Source organism: Chelonoidis abingdonii, chromosome 3, assembly GCF_003597395.2.
Source record: "Chelonoidis abingdonii isolate Lonesome George chromosome 3, CheloAbing_2.0, whole genome shotgun sequence".
Lineage (NCBI taxonomy): Eukaryota > Metazoa > Chordata > Testudines > Testudinidae > Chelonoidis > Chelonoidis abingdonii.
This window is the reverse complement of record NC_133771.1, coordinates 104,527,256-104,550,147: the sequence shown is the minus strand read 5'-3', so window position 1 is coordinate 104,550,147 and position 22,892 is coordinate 104,527,256. Positions and strand designations below refer to the sequence as shown.

Below are 22,892 nucleotides of genomic sequence, written 5' to 3'. Positions count from 1 at the left end.
CACATTAATTGAGATGGAATGTATGGGCCCAAAGAGTTAAGGGTGCTAACATGACTCTGTAACTGTCCAACATTAGAAAGTTTTAAACAAGGGTCAGGATTGGAGTATACAGGCTTCAGCCTATTTAGTACCATGGCAAACACACCATTAAATAGCCCTTTAATAAAAGTTTAAAAAGGGGCAGGGGGAACAGTAAAAGCATTTGTAATGTAAAGTAGTGAGTAAAACTTTTATTTTACCAAGTTTTAGTTGGAGACAGCCTTTAGCAAGACGTCCTACCACCATGTCTGACAGGTTTGTGATGGCTTTGATTGAAGATGGTAATAGCTATCTTTCTAGGGATAAGAGAAATTAGTGGAAATGGGGGCTGTTGCTAAAGTTCAATCCTGCTTCCTTTAAGACAAAACAAGACAAACACGCAAGCAGAGAGAAAAGAACAGCAAAGATAGAAAATGCACTTCTGTCTCTGGTGCTGACTGGTACTTCAAACCTCACTGCTGAAAAAACACAGCCCAGTACATGGTCTGATCAGCCACACCTAGACTTGGCAAAGTTGTACCAGCTTCAGGGTGTTTAGGGCATTGCACTTATTAGCTGCCTTTTTGAGCACAGGCTCACAGCAGTGTTGCAAAATATACAGCCATGGCTGGCTAAGCCAAACCCTTATTAGACAGAAAGGAAAAGGAAAGACAAAGTAAGGTAGAGAAGGAAAAGGACACATTTGGGGGTGGAGGGTGTGAGGGGTTATCACTTCCTGGGTGCATTCTGGAACTGGGGTATCCCTGAGCCCTCTGACTCACCAGCCTGGGCTCCCTCTCATACTGTGTTTTGCTGTGACAAGCTGCTCCTGGTCCTACACTCCCACCAGCATTCACAAAGGGAGAACACATCCAGCTTCAGTTACATGTAGGCTTTGACCAATCGCTGCATGAACCAACGATAGAAAGGCTACAGCCAAGGTACCCTCAGATCCCCAGGCACGCACCCCCCACGGGTGTATATACCCAAAAATATACTGTCTTGCACTGCACAGGGATCTGTACAATGTAAGCTCATAAATAGTTCACCCCTCCCTCAATGTGAAGAGGACAATGCACACTTGTGTTAACCAAGCTGAGATTCTCCCCAGACACTTCACTCAAAGGTACACTGGTTTGGATATAACATAGAACAAGTTTATTAACCACAAAATATAGATTTTAAGTGATTATAAATTATAACAAACAGATCAAAGCAGATTACCTAGTAAATAAACAAAATGCAAACTAAGCTTAACATACTAGAAGGACAGGATTCAAATAGGGGGTTATTTAAAAGGGTGTAAAACTGGTCCTATGGATTTGTGGCACTCATGAGAGCAAGACTCCACCACGATGACACCCAGACATCCTTAACTCTGGCCTCTGCTACACTAATAAAAGTGACGCCATACTTCTCAGTCTCTTACTGGGCAAATTACCAGGGGAGCATCATTCCTACCCCCATCACGGACACCAGTATAAAAATAAGGCCGGAGGGCCTCAGTAAAGGTGTCAGTGAAAGTGAAGAGATGAGACTTGTCAGTCACATTGTAGAAGGAGACTGTGCCTATCTCATAGTCCAGGAAAATGCCCACCCGGGTGGGCCTGATGCTCACAAGGAGAGGGGTCATAAGTGAAGTAAGGGCTGCATATTCATTTCCATTTCTCAACCACATAGTCCAGAATCCGGTCTCAGGTGAGGGTGTAAATATCCCCCGCCTTCCCACAGATTCCTTACAAACACCCAATGTCCATCCAATCTTGTCTCCCACCTCCACCTCCCAGTAATGCTGCCCATGAGTGAAAATCGCAGAACCCAGGACACAGGTGCAAGTGTCAAATCTCTGAGGATTACTGGCCAAGTTCTGCCTCTGGTCTCCAACTCTGGCACTTTTCTTATCCTCAGACAGGATGAGAAGGACATTTGCTGTGTCTGAGTCAAAAGTCATATCCACTGAAAAGAGAGAGGAAGATGGTCAAGTTCAGGCCCAGGAAGGAGTAGCCCATTGAATTTAAAATAAATACAATTTTATCCTCATGAAGGGTTTGTATGTGCATCTCCCATTGAAGTCAGCTGGAGCTGTGTGTGCTCATTTCCCAGTATAATTACAGACCCTCAGTTCAAAAATATGTCCAAGAAATGTAGCCATGGCAACGACAGCAGCAGGAGGGACTAGCCACTCAAAGTATAGTCCCATCTGAGGCTATCAGTACATATTCAAGCAGCTAGACCCTTCTGCCACTAGCACAGCCATGGCTACACTTCTATTGTTAGCATACTAGCTTGATCAGCGCTAGTGTGGATACATGTCCTCAACCTGGAAATGACACCTTCCAGCTCCAATATAGATGTACCCATTGTGGAGCACTCACATTCCAGCTTCTGCCTTTCATCCCATAAACACAGAGGAAATTACTCAGCCAGAGCAGTATCTACATCCTAGGAGAGTCCTCTGCTGAACTATGCTCGCAGCTTCACAGGACATTGTCATTTTTAGATGTACTTTGATAATGACAACAGTCTTGGCTATCTGCAGAAACTAATCTTACAACTTCCACAGTAGCTTGAGCTAAAGAGCCAAGGTCTGGAGCGATAGGTGTAATGCACATAATCCCACACAGTGTATGGCTTGGGTACTGCAGACCTAAGTAACACACACCGACCAGGGGTTACACTTCTCGGGCACTTAGCCATCAATGGAATGTACATTAAAGGCAAAGTGTACAGCAATGTAGTGCTAAAGAGGAGAACAGCCAAGAAATTCCATTAAAATAGCTACAACAGCTTTCTCACTGCCATGTGTCTCCAATGCACTCTGAAGAAGGGTCGCAGGACTTGGAGCCCCTTGTCAAAATGGTCTGCTTTCCTCTCCTTGCTGTTTAAACATGGGGCAGAGTTGAGGTGGAGCAAATAGCAAAGCCATTGGAGCTGCAGAGTTTCAAGGAGAAGAGGAGAGGTATGGCACACTGGGGGAAAAGCAGCTAATTCCATAGACATGGGAACTAGGGAATGCTAGGGGAGTTGTAGCTCCCCCAGGTTTCACACAGGAGTCCACTCCTGGCCCCACATGAGGGGTCCCAGCTGCTGGTCCTGTGCCTGGGCTCTGCTTCTGGCCCTGCATGTGGACTCATGGCTCTGTACCTGGGGCTCCACTTCTGGCCCCCCACATGGGATCTTGACTGCTGGCCCTGCTCCCAGGGCTCTGCTCCCAGCCCCACACTCAGGCTCCCGGCCCCACACCCAGGGCTCCGCTGCCAGCTCCACGTCCGAGGTCCCGGCTGCCGGTCCCAGCCTCGGCTCCCTTACCTCTGTCTGGGCCCCCTTCTCCTGGAGACATCGTCCTGCTCACGGCCCCAGCTCGGAGGTGGGGATGGGGATGTACAGACAGAAGTAAGGGGGCTGGCTTTCAACACCCCCAGTATTAAAAGTATTCCAGCGCCACTGGCTAATTCCTCCTCTGGCACAGGTCCTCCCTAACTTTAGGAAATGCTGTGAAACATCATCCCCTGTCTTCCCTGCTACTATAGCCTTGAGTGCAATCACAGGAGTAGCCCAGCATGCTACTGCTCCCCAGGGCCTAGCTGAGATCTGTGGCTCACCTCCAGCAGTGTTCCCCAGGCTGCATACACCCAAAGCCAGGAGCTCCCTTGGGCAATGCTGAGGGCAGATGATTGGATCAGCAAATGCATACACAGTTTGGGGCTAGCCAGGCTAAATCAATTCAAGAGCCCTTGAAGGTTTGTCCTGTGCCCTCAGCTAACCCACTCCAGCAGCAATTCCCTGTGACTATGGATCTGTCAGTGCCTAGCCCAGCATGCAGACATAGCCACACAGTCTCCATGACCTGGTGTGTGCTGTCACGGGATTATGCTGTCTCAGTCTGGAACACATGGGGTGGGGGGGAGGTTGGTCTCCCCTTTTTATGGCTCCGCCCTACAAGAGGAGCTGACCATGTGTCATGAAGGGCAGGGGGTGATGGAAAAAGTGCAGCTCCTGTCTGAGTACCTGCAGGGCCAACTCTGGGAGGCGGGGTTTATTTTGCTTATTAGTTTATTTTAGTCTTCTCTGTTTGATTTCATCCTTGTGTGGTAGTTGGTTTATTGGCTTGTTTCTTTCATGCTTCCCCCAAGGAGGTGTCGGGCCTGGACCCAGCAGTAGATGCTCCTTCAGGGCACCTGCTTTTTTTCCTGTCTCAGAAGCAAAGTGATAATTGGGCCTACAAATTTACCCCAATTGTGAGCTCGACTGTAAGATGTGGGTGAAAGCTCCTACAATGTCACAAAAATTTATGTGAATGCATTCTGATGGGAAAAGGCCCGAAAGGGAGACAGACACGTTGAATTAGTCCAAATGAAAAGCCTCCTGATATAAATCAAGAACTGTTTTAAGAACAAACAAGAAAAGCATGAGAATGGTAATGAATCAACCAAAATTGATGTGTTGGAAAACAGGCCTGAATGGCAGACAAATTGATGAAGGATGAGCTATTCCACTCAACACTCCCATTTGGGGTCCTTAGAAAATGGAGAATTTGGGGAAACAGCTGGAACCACAACGATGGCTGACTGAAAGAAGGGGAAGGAGCAATCTGCACCCCATCATGGATGCCACCTCCATTTTCTCCTGGGACCCTGACCTTCTTCACCTAACCCTAAGAGATGTCCTGGCCAGACCAGGATGGAGAGCAGGACTCAGATGACATTGCCAACTCCACTGGCTTTGGCTAAAGCCTGAATACCACTTGGGAGGTGAGAGTTTTTCTCCTGTCTCCTACCTCATGTGTCCTTTTCCTTCCCTGCCTTATTTCTTCCCTTTCCTAGCTCATTCTCCTCCCCTCTTCCCCCCATCTAATAAGAGTCTGACTTAGCCAGCCAAAACTGGCACAGAGAGCACAGTTTTCTATGATTGTCTGAGTTCAGCTGCCCTAGGGAGCTCCAGCCAGCCAGTGGTAAGACCAAGGTGGGGGTGAGATGTGCAGTGACCAGAGGAAGCTCTGCTGGGGTTCACGCTGACAAGCAGATGGCTGCTAGCCCTTGCATGCTCCTGTAAGGAGGAGGAGCTACGAGCCCCTCCCTTGTGCAAGGTTCAAAGAAAATTGCAAACCCTGCACTTGGGAAAGTGGGGGCACTGCTCCTCCTTGGGGAGAACATTTCCTCAGATGGAATGGGTGTGGGCAGGACCATGGAGTCAGTGAGATGAATTTTGTGGAGCACCAGTACAGGGAATGGTGATGCCTGGGAATTTTGAATGTGCACTGGGGAGCTCAGGTGGAGATTTGCTTTGGAGGCACAATCTGCTGTGAGAGGGGAGGGGTGGCCCTCCAGAAGGCCAAATGTCACCCAGATTTTAACTTGCACAATAAGGGCTCCTGTGTCTCTTCATGCTGTTACCTCTTATGTCAATTGTTTAGAAAGGTTACAGATGTTAAGACCAGAAGGGATCTTCATGATCATTTACTCTGACCTCCTATACGTCACACAGTGAATGAGAACATGACATTCACCAGGCTTTCCCTCATGAGAGATCATTATTAAAACCTGAAGCTCCCATTATTTCAGCTTAGGGGATTCTTAGTCATCCTTTTGCAGATTTGTGGGGCTCAACGTTCTTTGTCTTTGTGGGTAGGATCACTAATTCCTCTCTTGATGCTGAAGTCTCTTCTAAATCAAGCCATAACTTGTGACTGAGTAACCCTGTTGCTATCATTTATGGCAGTGAGTACATCACCTGCAACGAACTCTTTAGGGGTCATGTCCATTTCCTTTTTCTTTAATCTGAGCAAAGGTCTGAAGTTCCTCATATTCTCTGTGCACTGCAAAAAAATCAGAGTGCTTAAAACAAGGAAAAATCAAGTAAAAATGATCTTTCCCTGGCGTAAGATAATGATCTTCAGATTTTCAATCCAAGATGTGATTTCTGATAAAACAAGATGAACTATCGTAAGGAAAATAAAAGTTAAATAGTTATTTGTGCTGAAATTAGTACATTTTATCTTTGCACATAAGTAAATATTTCCTGTTCTCTGGTTTTCATCATCTATATGTGAGAAGTAGAAAATATTTTGGGTAAAAATTAAGAATTTCAGGAAAAATCTGATTGCAGGGATTCTGCTCTGAGCCTTGCAGGATGGGGTGATTCAGGGTCGGATGATCAGACAGTGAGTGTGAAAAATCAGGACGGGGGTGGGGGGTAATAGGAGCCTATATAAGAAAAAGACCCAAAAATCAGGACTGTCCCTGTAAAATCAGGACATCTGGTCACCTTAATTCAGGGTCTCTAGAGCAGTAAACAATCTCAGCTTTTGTTTGAGGAGTTACACTGTAGATAATCAATTGACCAATATGGTAACAACAGAGATTATGAATATGGTAACAATAAGGTAACAACAGGGATTATGAACAATTTATTCCTGCCAGCTGAACTAGCTAAAATTTATTATAAAATAAACCTGCTTGAGAGAGTACAGACTAGGGGAAGTCTCAGAGGAACTATGTAAAGGGAATATATTGTTTTGATATTGCCCTCTTGGCACACAGGTTTTTAAATGTACAGGACAGTTGCATCAAACAGTCTCAGATTTTTGGGCCTATGGGCTGCTTCAGGCCCAATCCCAGTAGTACTCATGGTAGGGACAGATGCTTAGCTGGTGTAAATCAGCATTAATGCCATTGACTTCAGTGAAGTTATGTGAATAGACACAACTCTGGCCCACATTTCTTAACTGTGGCCTGGGAGTTTTGAATGCAGCTGAGCAGGTATGGGGCAGGGCAAGGCAAGAAGCGGGGACACCCTGTGAGCTCTGGGTGCTGAGGAGCAGGGAGAAGAAGGAGGCAGTGTTGAAAGGAGTCAGGCAGTTTTGGCCAACAGCACATGCTGATTTGTTGTTGAATAAAAAAAAGAGCTTCTTTTAAAAATAAAGGTAATAAATGAATGCCCTACACCTGGCTGGTCATCGACTGCTCTTCTTACACCACTAACGAGCTCAGAACCACCCAACTGATGGCAGCAGCTGTTCTTAGAGCACCTGACCCATGTAAATACTGGCTTTTGCTATGTACTCTAAGACCCTGGTAACATCCCAACTTGGGGACTCCCTAGTTTCCTGGCTCTCAGTCTTGGGCCCCAAGGAGCAGCCTTGGCTGAGCAGAGATTCACTGCAGCTCCCCACTCTCCCTGCCAGCATGGGAACATCCTGGTCTATTTACTTATCACCATTTATGGTTCCTATTAGGGATGCAAAAGGTTAACTGGTCTTACTGGTTAGTCGGCCTTAATGGCCCCAGCAGCCCTAAGCCAGCCGGAGCAGGTCCAGCCACTTAATCAGATAACCATTTAAATGACATGTTTTTTGTTGTTTAAATGGTTAAATTTTTAAAACGGTATCTACATCCCTAGTTCCTATTACCCTCATTGTCTCACTCTTCCCTGCATCTCCCGCTCAGGAACATTTTAACTGCTAGAAAGCAGCTAAAATCTTCTGCCACCCTCCTCTTTCATTCAACTTATAGTCCAGCAAGTGGCTCCAGGGCCAGCTCCAGGCACCAGCTCAGCAAACAGGTGCTTGGGGCGGCCAAGGGAAAGGGGCGGCACATTGGGCTCTTCGGCGGCAGGTCCTTCGGTCCCTCTCGGAGGTAAGGACCTGCTGCTGAATTGCCACTGAAGAAGAAAGCAGCGCAGTGGAGCTGCCGCCAATTGCGATCGCGGCTTTTTTTCTTTTTTTTCCGCCGCTTGGCGCATCAAAAACCCTGGAGCCGGCCCTGGGTGGCTCAGTGTTAAAGGGCCCCAAGTCACTGAAGGTGAAGCTCCCCCAGCCCACTGCTGCTCTGGCTGTCACTGCCTCACTGCATTCCCATGACAGGAGAGTCAGGCCCTTGTGGGCACCAGCCTGAGTGGGCTGGTGGGTTGTGCCCAGGTGTCATATGAGAAACAAATGAATGACACAGTAGTAACTTTAAACACTAGGATGTTGTGGTTTTTTTTCTGTATTATGTAGTGTCCCTTGTCACTCCCTATGTAAGGCTGAAACTGAATTTTTATTATAAGCCTTAATCCACGTAGACCTCACTCCTGCCATAAAATCCCCCCCAAAAGTAATATTGGGCTCAGCACTGATAGGCAAGGTCCCCCAGCACAACAGAAAATTTGTAGTGAATCTGACAAGGGGATGTTTAATTCTACCAGAGCTGTCACACAGAATCCTAAAAGTCTCCTGCCAGTTATTTACCACTTTGTAGTATAAAATGAAAGAAGACTAAACCTCATCTACTTGACTCCTCTAGGAGGGGTCTAAGAACCAGGACTAACATTTAGTGGATTAATAGGAAGTTACACACATTGCTAATGTAGTAGTGTTGCTAGGGAACATGTGCAGTGTGTGTGTGTTAGCGAATGGGGTGCCAAGACTTAAGTTTCATGGGGACAGGAAAATGAATTTCTTCCTGATTCTTTTCTTACCAAAGACTGGCTGGACCATTTTGCTGAAACCCTTTTTTTATTAAAAAGTATCACCTTAGGGCAGAGACAGGAATGGAAAATCTTTGTCCTTGAGATGAACATTTCACAAGCAACTGAATTCAGATGCTAGAATGGAAACACTTTGGCAACCTTGGCTAGAGGTTTTAGCAGTGATCTAGCTATAATTTAACAAGTTTTTTTCTTTTAAAAATAAAATCAATACCACAGGATTTGAGTTTCAGTTTTTAAAAATATCATCCTTCACTGCCCTTTTCTGACCTGTCATTTTTTCCCCCTTACTTCCTTTTATTTCATAACCACGAGATGCTTTCCATCAAGATTAACCTTTTGCTTTCTCTCTACCAAGACACCCCCTCTCGTGAGCAGGAGTCCTTCCATTTTCATTGAGACTAGTGGCCTAGCAGTGAAAGGCTCCACATCTGATTAGCAACCCTGCATCCACTGTACATTGCAAGTGTTTAAACATAGGGTAAAATAGACAACCACATTCCCTGCGACCTGCAGCGTCTCTTAGAGAGTTCAACTCCCCAGCACCATGGACGACCAACATGCTCCTTGTTTCCTCATAGTCCATTTGAAGGGAATGGAGAGTTAAATCAGGGAGTGTGGAAATCTTGCTCTTCAGCAGAGTATACTGAGCAGTGTAATGGAAATGATCCTGTCAGAACAGTGTAAGCTCGGAAAGGTTGGGAATTCCCTCTCACTAATCACTACTTGACCCAAAGGAGAACATCTGTCCCATCTCTCTGAAAATACTCTTGCTATGAGCCTGTGTCATGTTATTGTCTTGAACTGGGACCGTATAGAACTTGGTTGCAACCAAGGTCCTGTTGTGGCACCAAAACTTGTATAAGGTCAAATGAGGTGTCTAAGACAAGGTTATGGTTGGCTGGTTAGGATTATGCTCTCTGCATGTGTGTATCATTTGTGTAGTTGAAGTTATAAATATTGACTCTATACTGTCTGTATTTCAAACTTATGCTATGCTTCTGGGTGACATCCCAGATAAGTTGGTGTCAGCTCTGCCTAGTCTGCTTGATGGCCCATTAAGGAACATGAGATATACAATTGACCCATTGAGAGAAGGCAGACACACCTTGTGACTCAGCAAGGTATGCAGGGACCTGCCTATGGACAGAACTCTGAGGTTTCTCCATGCCATGTGCTGGAATAGGTGTCTTTGGAACAAAGAAAGAAAGACCACATGGCAAGAGAATATAAAAAGCTACTGCATCTCCTCCATCTTGTCTTCAATCCTGCTTCTTGCCTCTGGAAGAACTTTGCTACACTGAAGCTCTGAACAAAGGACTGAATGACCCATCCCAGCTGTGGATGTACTCCAGAGACTTGATTTGAAGCTGCAGTTTATTCCATCACTGCTACAAGCCTGAATCAAGAACTTTGCCATTACTGTATGTAATTGATTCTATTTAAACAGTTCTTGCTCTCAGCTATATCTTTTTCCTTTTATGAATAAACCTTTAGATTTTAGATTCTAAAAGATTGGCAACAGTGTGATTTGTGGGAAAGATCTGATTTGTATATTGATCTGGGTCTGGAGCTTGGTCCTTTTGGATCAGGAGAACCATTTTTCTTTTACTGGGGTATTGGTTTTCGTAACCATTCATCCCCATAACGAGTGGCACTGGTGGTGATACTGGGAAACTGGAGTGTCTAAGGGAATTGCTTGTGTGATATATGGTCAGCCAGTGGGGTAAAACCAAAGTCCTCTCTTTCTGGCTGGTTTCGTTTGCCTTAGAGGTGGAAAAACCCCAGCCTTGGGCTGTAACTGCCCTGCTGTAAGCAATTTGTCCTGAATTGGCACTCTCAGTTGGGTCCCACCAGAACCAGCATTGTTACAGTCTGTTCATTGCAAAAGAAAATGGGGCAGAGATCTCATTGATTCTGACATGGATAAAATATTAGCTGAATTTACCTTCATATATTTGGGCTCTTCTCAATCCTGAAACAAAGTGAATACAGAGAGATGAGAGCTGCCCTGTGCACCAGCCCCTCAGAAGAGGAAAGAGTTTTTAATCAGTTTATATTGGGGGGAAGATGGGATGGCACTTACGAAGTTCATCCTGGAGCCTCTCTAAAAACAAATCAATAGAAATAGATATGTGGTAAGAACTTGTATTGAAACAAACATATATTTAAAGTGCAGTTTACATCAGAAAAATTCCCATGACCATATCACAAATTAAATCTTTGTTAACTATAAGGGATTATACTGAAATAAAACTAATAATAACAAGGACTAACAATAACAATAAGAAGAAAGTTTGGAAATGCTCAATTAAAAATTAATTAAATAAAACATTTTATACCTTATTTCCATAAACTTAACAGTGAGCATAATTAAACACTGTAACAATTTACCAAATATTGTGGTGGATTCTCCATCACTGACAATTTTTAAATCAAGGGTATATGTTTTTCCTGCTCTAGGAATTATTTGGGGGCAGGTCTCTGGCCTGTGTTATACCAGGCATCTGACAACATGATCACAGTGTTCCCTTCTGGCCTTGGAATCTATGCATTTTTCCAGCTACTCTATCCCCTGCCACTCTGAACCTGGTGGGAATGTTATAACTATTACTACAAGTGAAGAACATTCTCACAGAAGTGATTAAAGAACAGCAATGCCTACACCTGCTCCTTCCTCCTGCCCATCCTAGCTAATGGTGGCTGCTCAGCCCAGCGCTGTGGGCAGGAAGGGGTGATGCTATTGAATGGGGGGAAATCACCAGAGATGGAACATGGATGAGTGCTGGGGTTTCTCCCCTGCAGCTGCCCCATGGGCATGGGGAGGAACCTTAGCAGACAGGCCTGCTGGCACACCAGAGCTGGGGACCCCAGCACCTTCATCAGAGGGAGGAGAAGCCTCTGCTGCTGAGCTGGGAGTTCTGCCCTGGCACCACCTGCAGCTGCAGCTCCCTCCCACCCTCCATGCCTGCCTGCCTGCCTGCCCACCCCTATGACAGTGCTGCTTAGGCCTCTCCTCTCTTCCTCAGGATGAGTGGGATATGTGGGAAAACATACAAGGGGAACATAGGTTGGGGGGCCATGCTGTGTGGGGAGATGGCCAGAGCAGGGAGTGGGGAGGGGGATGGTGGCTAGGGGAGACAATTTGGGCAGGAGGCACAAGCAGGAATGGGCTGAGACGGGAGACAGAGCAGGCACATCTCTCAGTGCCTCCTTGGGCTCAGCCTGGGTGCTCCATTCCCCCTTCCCACACCACCCCATTTATCCACCGTGCATTAGAATGTCCAAGCTTAACTTCTGCCTTACCCCTTCCCTAGGAGCCCAGCACACATTGGGCCACAGCAAACATCTGCTAATGCCGCTAAGTGCAGGGCTAAGAGCCGGTGTGAGTCAGTCAGGGGATTGTATCACACACAGGGTGTTTCCCAGTCCATTAAAGGAGGCAGGGGGCTACTGGAGAGAATGGATACCATGATGCATCAGTGTTCAGAGAGTTCTTGGCATTTGTCATCTGCATGCTTTAGGGTTTGTGTGGTGGATTTTGTCTTTACGTGACTGTAACTGGTCTATATGAAAATCTCTTAGTAGCCAGCTGGCAAGTACAAGGCTTCTTAAAACTTACCTTTGCCAGGAAGCATAGAAATCACTTGACAGCTTCAGAGCTGTGACTGGTGCTTATCATCCTGATCACAATCACCCCTCTGTTCCCTGGTGAACCCTGTTGGTCTGTCTATATCCACCTGTTGTCTTGCATCTTATATTTGGATTGTAAGCTCTTTGGGGCACAGACCATCTCTTTGTTATATGTTTGTACAGCACCTAGCACAATGGAGCCCTGACCCTTTTGGTGCTTCCATAATACAAATAATAAACAATAATAATATAGGCAACTTGTTGCAAACTTTGATCTCTCCCACACTCATTAAAATGAACAAAGAAACCTTACCTTTCTCTGAAATATGTTCCTCTAAAAGAAAATAGGAAAGAAATACAGAGAAGAATGGGTTTAAAATGTTGCATTTTCTATTAACAGTCTTTCTTCAGATCTACTCCCATTGCCTATAGTTTACTATATAGCAAAAAGGGCCTCAATTGTGTCTCTTATATCATTGTTTCCCTTATGAGGCTTTTTATCCCCAGTGTTTACAATTCACTCTTAAACTTCCAATTACATGTGAATAAAGCTTGTTTTTGTTTTTTTAACCAAAATCCCATCCTCACAAAATGCCATGGTAAATAAATATTAACTGAAATATATTGGTTTCCTTCTAAGATGAGCTCTACAGATAGTCTACAGTCCCCTGAGAAATAAAATATTTGGACATGGTCAATAACATTAAAGCTATGCACAGCAACCAAGTCTTCACAGTCACTGACCCATGTTCATAGTGACATGAAAATGCTGTGTGGGTTAGATATTGTCTGCGGTGAGATCAGATCTGATTGGGGTTTGGCGATATTGGGGAAAAAAAGGAATTATTAGGAAGGAAGGGAATTTTAAGGCTGTGTAATGTCTAGCCTATTGTCCAACAATTCAAGAAGAAACCATCCATACAATTCAAGATCACATCTCTGTCTAAAACATGCAGAGCTCCACCAGAAGGTATGATCTTGAGGCAGCAAGCCCTGCATGAGGGTCTCTGGCCTACGCTAAGCAGGAGGTCAGGGATGGATGCTCAGAATGGTATTTTCAGTCCTCAACATCTATGAATGCCCCTACAAAGAGACTCTTTAACATGCAACTAACTTTATTCATCAACCGAAGTCAAAGCAGAGTATCCGTGCACCTTCTTTTGGAGAAAGTTTAACCCTTCTATTCTTTGAGCAGACTGCTATTTGGCTAAAACAAAGCCCTGGGGCTAAAGAAGTGCTTTTCACTTGTCTCATATTCCATTCAGGTTCAGCTGAGTTATAAACTTTTGAAAATGTTTGAAGGAATCTTTTATAATGGAAAGTGTTAGGCAACTTTCACAGAAGGCTGTTGCTCCCACTATAATAATAGCCCTGCAGAGTATGCATGGACATATTGGTACATGTGCACTCTGGAGCAGGAATCCACCTGACAGCACAGTATACTGTGAGTGGCATCTTCTTTTGGCACCCAAGTGGTCAAATGGGCAGAGCTTGGTTGGGGTGGAGCTTCAAAGAATCCCAGTGTTTTCAATCCCCAATTATAATGTCAGTGAAGCCATTGTGCACCAAAAGGTGAAGCTGGGTCCCTGTCTCTTCCCAGCACTGCATTTACTGAGCTCAGCTGGAAGACTTGTTTTCAGCTATGAGCCCCTGGTGGCCAGAGCCTCACATTTTGTTCCTACAGCCGATCAAAACAGGAATTTCTGTTCAGTGGAAAGTTCCAACATTGCAGGATAAAAATGCTCAGAATCAGAACAAAAAAAAAATAAAAATTGAAATTTCCTATGAAAATTCCAAAAACAAATTGAATTCAGGTCCATCAAAGCATTTTGCTTAAAATGTATAGATATATTTGGTTTCTATAGTGTTAAAATGTTTCATTTAAATGTCATTGTTTTTAGTTATATCACTTAGATTTCTATGTATGAAAATGTTAAATATAATATAGATCATAGACATAATACTACATATATTATATAAACACAATATTATAATATATTAAAATATCAATTTTAGTATTAAAATCCAAACAAAAAGAAACAAAAGGATGATGTCAAAAAAAAACTTGACATTTTTAAATGTGACATTTCAACTTTTTCCATAATAATTTCATCAAAATCAAGAAGTTCCCACAAAACATTCAGATGAAACTGCATTTTTTTGATGGAAAACTGTTCCATTTGCAGTTTTTGATGAGCCTTAACTGTTGCAGGACTGTGCATTAATAATCTCTTTCATTGCCCTAAACTCAAGGTTTAACTTGAGAAAAAGCCAGGTTCAGGAATCACTGAGCTACTGTTTGTGGATAAATCTGTCTGTGGAGGAAACGGTTTGGCCTAGACCATTCATGGTGCCTTTGCTGACAGAGTCAGAGAATGGTATGACTTGGCTTCATTGTCCTTTAAAGCACAGTAGGGAGCCTGGACTGCAACAGCAGAGAAGGGCATCACCAAGGTGATCCAGTCTCACTCTTCCCAATCAGGTAGGTTGGCAGCCTTCCTGGGTGTTTTTTGAAAAGCCTCCATAGAAAAATCATAGAATCATAGAAGATTAGGGTTGGAAGAGACTTCAGGAGGTGACCTAGTCCAATCCCCTGCTCAAAGCAGGACCAACACCAACTAAATCATCCCAGCCAGGGCTTTGTCAAGCTGGGTCTTGTCAACCTCTAAGGATGCAGATTCCACCACCTCCCTAGGTAACCCATTCCAGTGCTTCACCACCATCCTAGTGAAATAGTATTTCCTAATATCCAACCCAGACCTCCCTCACTGCAACTTGAGACCATTACTCCTTGTTCTGTCATCTGCTACCACTGAGAACAGCCTAGCTCCATCCTCTTTGGAACTCCACTTCAGGTAAAAGCAGCAGAGAATCCTGTGGCACCTTATAGACTAACAGACGTTTTGGAGCGTGAGCTTTCGTGGATGAATACTCACTTCGTCAGACGCACCCATGAAAGCTCACGCTCCAAAGCGTCTGTTAGTCTATAAGGTGCCACAGGATTCTCTGCTGCTTTTACAGATCCAGACTAACACGGCTACCCCTCTGATACTTGCCACTTCAGGTAGTTGAAGGCTGCTATCAAATCCTCACTCACTCTTGTCTTCTGCAGACTAAATAACCCCCGTTTCCTCAGCTTCTCCTCATAAGTCATGTGCCCCAGCCCCCTAATCATTTTGTTGCCTGCCACTGGACTCTCTCCAATTTGTCCACATCCTTTATGTAGTGGGGAGCCCAAAAGTGGATGCAATACTCCAGATGTGGCCTCACCAGTGCTGAATAGAGGGGAATAATCACTTCCCTCGATCTGCTGACAATGTTCCTACTAATGCAGCCCAATATGTTGTTAGCCTTCTTGGCAACAAGGGCACATTGTTGACTCATATCCAGCTTTTCGTCCACAGTAATCCCCAGGTCCTTTTCTGCAGAACTGCCGCTTAGCAAGTCGATCCCCAGCCTGTAGCAGTGCATGTAATTCTTCCATCCTAAGTGCAGGACTCTGCACTTGTCCTTGTTGAACCTCATCAGATTTCTTTTGGCCCAATCCTCCAATTTGTCTAGGTCACTCTGGAGCCTATCCCTACCCTCCAGCATATCTACCTCTCCCCTCAGCTTAGTGTCATCCGCAAACTTTCTGAGGGTGCAATTCATCCCATCATCCAGATCATTAATGAAGATGTTGAACAAAACTGGCCCCAGGACTGACTCCTGGGGCACTCTGTTTGATACCGGCTGCCAGCTAGACACTGAGCCATTGATCACTACCTGTTGAGCCCAATGATCTAGCCAGCTTTCTATCCACTTTATAGTCTGTTCATCCAATCCATACTTTAACTTGCTGGTAAGAATACTGTGGAAGACCATGTCAAAAGTTTCATGTCATCTCCCAGGCCAGTTTGGCCAGGTTGGGCCTCAAAAACATGCCTCCCCCACCATACACACATACAGTGGTCTTCAAATTTCCATCCAGGACAGATCTGTGAACTGCCACAGGAGATCTTCTGTCTGCTGGTGAGTCCTTTCTTGCTGAGACAGTTGCATCTCCTGCTGCCAGTCCATGAAATGCTCCTGCTGCTGACAGAGCTGGGTTTGTAGTGGCTGCAGCAGGACAGTGGGGTCTTCTGCTATAGCTTTGGCAGGATCATGAGGTTGCTGCATCAGTAGCAGCAACACCTCTTCCATGAGCCCTCATCTCATTAACCACATTATCCAGAGAGAAAGATACAAGCTCTCATTTTCCCCCCTCCTTTGGCGACATTTACATACAATTGCTAACACATTGCCACTGCCCAGACGTTTACCCCTCTCGCTCTTCATTTCAGATCGGACAGTCTCTAGAGATAGAAAAGGGCAAAAGATGAGATCTCATGCTGCCGGGCACCTGGGGATAATTCTGACAGTAATTTCATGTAACTGCCCTGTGTTTATTAAAGTCAAGCTGGGCAGCTGTAAGAGGGTGGCAGAAGGCAGGTACGTTAGCTCTAACAATAAAGGCCCTTCTTCCTACAAGCTGAGAAGCTGTTACCTCAGGTTGATTAGGGACACCTGAGTCCAATTAAGGCAGAGGTGGAGAACTTTTTGGCCTGAGGGCCACACTGGGGTTCCGAAACTATATGGAGGGCTGGGTAGGGAAGGCTGTGCCTTCCCAAACAGCCTGGCCCCCGCCCCCTATCTGCCCCCTCCCACTTTCTGTCCCCTGACTGCCCCCTTCAAAATCTCCCCTTCTCCCTGTCCCCTGACTACCCTGATCCCATCACATCCCCACCCCTGAACAGGCCCCCCGGGACTCCCATGCCTATCCAACCTCACCCTCCTCGTTCCCCATCCCCTGACCACCAGCCCCAGAACCTCCGCCCCATCCAACTGCCTCCTGCTTCCTGTCCCCTGACTGCCCCCCAGGACTCCCTGCCCCTTATCTAACCCCTCCCCCACTTCCCACCCCCTTACCATGCCACTCTGAGCAGCAGGACTGGCAGCTGTGCTGTCCCACTGGAGCCAGTCATGCTGCTATGCTGCCTGGCAGGAGCTCGCAGCCTCACCGCCCAGAGCACTGGCAGCACGGTGAGCTGAGGCTGCGGGAGAGGAAGGACAGCCAGGGAGGGCCCGAGGACTAGCCTCCCTGGCCGGGAGCTCAAAAGCTGGGCAGGATGGTGCTGCGGACCAGATGTGGCCCACGGGCCATAGTTTGCCCACCTCTGAATTAAGGGCTGCCTGAGACCTTTAAAAACCCCTCCTTCGCTGAAGAGTTGGAAGGGGACACAAGCTGCTGCAAGGCTAGTGGCAGCAAGGAGATAGCCTGCTCCAGGGTGGATGGCTGCTTTCCTCTCTACAGGGGAAGCTACATAACTCACTGCCTGCCATGGGGACCGGCTGGCACCTCAGAGTAGGGGGTAGAAAAAGATATCCCCTTTGTTTTGTGTTGGAACTGGTTTCTTTTTTGTTTGTTTGTTTGGCGGAGGGGTACTTCTGAGGCCTGCCCAAAGGCCTCCCCGGAAAAGATTGGGAAATAACCCCGCAAGTGGGAGAATGAACACCATCCAGAGGGACACTGATTTACTCCAGGCTCCCCCACTGCCAGAGGGGGAAGCGCTGAGCCCACCGAGGTGCCTTATCACAAGAGACTGACTAAGAGCGAAACAGAGACACACCTTTCTATGGAGGCCACAATTCAATCAGTCAGAATCTAAAATATCTTAGATTTAGTTGTTGCTTTCTTTATGTCTTTGTAAGTAGATGAACTTTGTGTTATTTCATTTTTTGAGCATATCAGCTTATTTTTCTCCAATTCATCACAAAAATGTAAATGTGCCCTTCCTTGTATCTTGCATTCTGTTGGGCACATTTCAGAGCACATGACAAAGCACTCAAAACTCTTCGTTACCCTGGAGTTCAGGCCAAGCAGATGTGCCACCAACCTCCTCCAAAAAACTCTGACAAAAAAGTATCTTAAACTCGCAAACTTCTAAAATCATGGAAATTAAAACTTAAGGTTCTACTTTTGAAATGTGAAGTATGATTTGCAGCCATTCTTTTTTAAATCATCCAAATAAACTGAACTCTAGCACAGTGTGACACAATTGTATTTCTCTCTTCCCTCCTAGCTTTAAATCTGAACAAGTCAATACAGGAGTAAAGTTCATGACTGAAGAACTGAAATCTTGACATTGGTTTTAAAGCATACTTGTCTCTGATACTAAATGTGATCCTTCAACACAACACTGGCCTCATTGTGTGTTAGTGCCAGAATGTTATGGTCTCAGCTTTGGAGTTTATATATAAATGCTCAAACCTAACTAGAAATGAATAGTTTTGTGTTGGAATGGCCTTGTTTTGTGTAAGTGAGGGGGCGTTGCTGTGAATGGAGTTGGCAAGGATCAATGTTGGTGAGGCGGTGAGAAATTATTAGTGATGGTCACAGTAATGTGGAGAGACAAATAGGAGTCATGGACCAGGATGCGACTCATGAGTGAGAGTGTAGAGGCAGAGTCAGGCAGCTGGTGATGATCATCTGAAAGTTGAAGGGAGACATGGGTGAGGCAGACAGAGGAGTTGGGGGATGCAGAGTGTCGGGTCTGGAGGGCGGATGGATCAGGGAAGCTCCATCCCCTGGTAGAACAAGGAACAAGGTGTCTAACATGGAGACGATTATGACACGTACCAAGATCAGCAACAAGTTTCCCTAAAAAGAAGAACAGAATATATTGTAGGTTTCTAAATAGCATATCACATAAATAATTCCATAAAAATTATGGCTTAGGGTCTGGTCTAGACCCATAAAAGTCAATGGAAAAATAATTAACCCAAATGGAAAATGCTGTTAACTTTAAGAACTTGAGGCTGTGGCTAAAACAAATCATAAAATAATGTTCTTGTGAAGAAATTTACCAAAACACAAGTTTAAGATGTCAGAAAGGCTGGAAATTCACAGTTCTGCTTCTGAAACTGACTTTTTCCCAGCTACTCTACCCCAGCCACCGTCTACATAAAGGTTATGTTAATAAACTTAGTAGGAAGTGAGGATGCCTTCACTTCACTGACATCCCAATAAGTGACAGAGTGAAGGGTCACTATAACGTACACTTGCCTACACCCTATGCCTGTCCATGGGAGGCAAAATCCTGCCAACCTTGGGGCTCTCTGGGGTGCATTTCAGGGATTTGCAGGGTAGGAAGTGGGGTGGACAGTGCTCTGCTTTGCATGTAATAACCACCAAGTTGGGCATTCATTCATCAGATCCTCTAACTGCTGCCTGGGAGGCACCAGCAAATTGTTTCAAAGCTCAAGATGTACCCCTACCCCCCACTGCAGTTCCCATAGAAGAGTCTTACCTCTCTCTGCAACATGCGCCGCTACGAGAGAAGGGGAGAGACTCGTTAGAAAGGGGGAGAGTCCAGTACAAATGTTGCACTTTCTACAGAGCACTGGTTGGCTGGTAATGAACTGTATCAACAGACTTCCATAGAACCACTCCCATTGCCCTGTGTATCAGACGGGCCTGCACTTCCTTGTCACAGCAATCCTCCTGCCTGTGGTTAAAGTTCTCCTGTTCAGTTGGAACCCAAACCCTGTAAAGTATTTGTACATCCTCCTCAACTGACTTGGGAAATAAAGATCAGCTTGGCTAGGTTGGACTTGTTCTGAGCTAGGCCCAACAGCATGAAAACAACCAAATCTCCTCAGCTACCCAGACTTCATTCACGGGCCATTTCAATACTTCTGTGGAGAACAGACTCCTGTTTGTGACTGGGATCCAGCTCCTGAGAATGGCTATCCACGCTGAACTGGGTAGTACAGAAAAATACAGAATAGCTGGAAAAGAGAATAGTGACAGAGAGAGACTGTCATGTTGTCTGGCAGGTCAGGAAGCGACCCTCAGCAGCTCCATAGGATTGGGCATCGTTGCTTGACCCCCATGCAGGATAAAAGATTCTTTGAAAAAACAAGCTACCGGAAAGGAAATGGGACTGACACTACCAGAGCTAAAAGGCAATGTGTGAGGTTCAGACACTGCCGTGATGAGCATCATGGGATAGCCCATGAAAAAATGAATAGCTCCCTATGCAGGGCAGGATTTGGGCAGTGACAGTCAAGAATGCCAGGCTGCAGGAAGAGAAATGGAAATAATAATTTTGCAGGTGTTATTTTTAAAGTGGTCTCTATTTTGCTAATCATGGGGCCTTTGCATTCGTAGACAGGGCCCTGAGAGGCAGGGGTTAGAACCCTAGCCTGGGACTTGCACCATGGCTCAATTCCTGGCTCTACCACAGACTTTCTGTGTGAGTTAGGGCAAGTCACCAAGGGCTTGTTTCCATGTAAAAGTTGGGCTGCTTTAACCCTGCTGCTGAACAATATCTGGCTGTGCTCTCTGCTAAGGGTTGTGAAGTGCACAAAACCAATCAGTGGCATATGTGAGCCCAGAACTCTCATTTCCAAGCCCAGTGCAACATTCTTAGGCTAAGGGCATTTTGATAGGTGAGTGTATCTCTTGCTGCGCTGTACAGCTGTTGTATTAGCACTCTGAATATTCAAAGGAAAGGGCTCATCATTTCATATTGTAAATTATGGACATTTGTTTTGGCATTTGGTTTCATCCATTAGCAATGAAAATCCAGTGATATGTTTCATGTGGCTCCTAGACCCTTCATTTATTTCCAAAGATATGGGCAAAAAAGTAATGGAAGACTTCAGCTTTCCCTCACAAATTCCACCCCAAGGCCTGTCCTGAACTTCCAGTTTAGGGTAATCTGACTTTTCTTGGGAAATTTAGAGAAGATGCAAAAAATGGCTTCAAATAAAAATGTAGCTGCATCTTTAACTATGAAAAAGCCACCTCCACCCTCAACTAATTTTAAAGGAAATCTCTGAGTACACTGTAGTGTCCCCTTATAACTTTACCTTTTGCTTCATGTTGCTTCCAGAAGAAGTAGCTTGCTGTGCAAGTGACCAAACACACAACAACCAGGAGTATGTACACAGCCACCTTCCAGGGGTATGCCCTCAGGAAGAAGGGATCTGTAAGACAAAGGGTACGTCTATACTACCCCCTGGATCGAGAAGCAGTATGCACAGTCGATGGGGGTGCTGTGGCAGTCGACTCGCCACCATGAAGACGGCTAGGTAAGTCAAATTAAGATACTTCGACTTCAGCTATGCAAATAGCATAGCTAGGGTGACCAGATGAGAGACGTGAAATAGAGGGACACGGGGGTCCCGGCGGAGGGGAAAAAAAAAACCAAACCCTGATAGCCACTAGCCCAGTGGCTAAGATACTCTCAGAGGATATCCAGTGTCAAATTCCTGCTCTCCCTGATTTGGAGCAGGGATTTGACCCTCAGTCGCAGGTGAGAGCCTGACCAGTGGACTATTGTGAGGTGCGCATCCCTCCCTCTCCTCTCTCTTGTTTTTAATGAAAACTTTTGAAAAGTGTCAGTTTTGTCCCCATGGGGAAAAGGACATTTTTTGAAAACTTGAAAATCTTCATGGGACAAGAAACCATTTCCCTCCCAGCTCTAGTTTGAGAGCCCATTCTGACTGCACAAAGGGGCCTTTTCTACACTACAGAAATTTTGCAAGACTCCCTCTCCACTGCGAATGCCAATTCAACTCCAGGCATGTTAACTGTGTTAACAACAATAAGACACACTATTAGGAACCCCCACCCCCACCCCAAATTAGCCATGTTTCATTATGCTCCATCAGCAGCTTGGAAGGCTGGTTCATGAAGTCTAACCTCCTCTAAATTCACCACACCTGGTGTTTAACAAATAGCCTCCATGAAGCTCTATGCACATGCACTTTGTAAATCCAATATTTAAATTAGCCCTAAACATATCCCATTTCTGGTGAGTGGCTGAACTGTGTGGCTTTGATGAACACCAACCTGCAATGTAGACCACAGACTCTTTCCCTTGGTTGAACTGGGAGTTCCTGACAGAGCAGGACAGATCCTGACTGGAAGTTTCTGTTACAATAATGGAAATTTGTGCTTCAAACAGGCCGTTATCATGTTGACTTATTTTTTCTGTCAGAGATGGTAAGTGCTGCCCCTTGAGATCTCTCCACTGCACCTGGGGCTCCGGGTACCATCCAGCAGATTCACACACCATGTGGATCCCTCCGCTCTGGTAGCTGTCGATAGAGATGCGAGGAGCAGAGCCCAGACCTGGAGGAAAATGGAATGAACCTATGTGAACCCTACACAGGCATTATGGATCTTTTCAGCCTGGAAGGTGAGCATTTAATCCTTCAGCAGAAGGGAAAAGTGGATCGTTGTCCCTCCTGCAGAAGGGCAAGAGTCTTTTGTTGCATCACTGCCGGGCTCTGGTTGTGAGAAGCATGTCATCATTGCCTGAGTCCTAAAGCTGGAAGCCTATCTCAGTGTGAACAGCATATTTCAGCTCCAGGCTGTATCACTGAACAGAGAGAGCAGCACAACTAAACTGGCTCTGAGCTCCAGGAAATAACAACTCCAGTGACAGGGAAGTTCAAGCCAGACAAAATATGGTGCAAATTTTTCACACTGCATGTACTTAATCACTGGAATAAGGGACATGTTTCTCCATCTCCTGTAGTATTGGAAGTCTCTTCCTTAAAAATAAATAAATTAATAAATAATTGTTCTAGCTAACCCATAAGTACTGCAGCAGAGAATCCTGTGGCACCTTATAGACTAACAGACGTTTTGGAGCGTGAGCTTTCGTAGGTGAATACCCACTTCGTCAGACGCAGGTAGTGGAAATTTCCAGGGGTAGGTATATATATGCTAGCAAGCAAGC

The 22,892-nt window shown here is 45.5% G+C and overlaps 1 protein-coding gene across 5 annotated transcripts in view; it reads right to left on the bottom strand.

Moving 5' to 3' along the window:
• Nucleotides 1-1,153: 1,153 nt before the first annotated feature.
• Nucleotides 1,154-22,892, bottom strand: part of LOC116836822 (butyrophilin subfamily 1 member A1-like) — a 139,203-nt gene continuing 117,464 nt past the window's right edge. For all 5 annotated transcript variants that reach the window (XM_075063961.1, XM_032800773.2, XM_032800777.2 and 2 more), the window contains 9 exons: nt 21,998-22,279; nt 21,013-21,129; nt 19,446-19,466; nt 18,776-18,796; nt 16,419-16,451; nt 12,431-12,451; nt 10,571-10,591; nt 10,433-10,459; nt 1,154-1,974 (listed from right to left, as the gene is read on the bottom strand). In XM_075063961.1, coding sequence (XP_074920062.1) covers nt 1,436-1,974; nt 10,433-10,459; nt 10,571-10,591; nt 12,431-12,451; nt 16,419-16,451; nt 18,776-18,796; nt 19,446-19,466; nt 21,013-21,129; nt 21,998-22,279 — 1,082 coding nt within the window. In that variant the 3' untranslated portion in view covers nt 1,154-1,435. The remainder of the gene's footprint in view (nt 1,975-10,432; nt 10,460-10,570; nt 10,592-12,430; nt 12,452-16,418; nt 16,452-18,775; nt 18,797-19,445; nt 19,467-21,012; nt 21,130-21,997; nt 22,280-22,892) is intronic.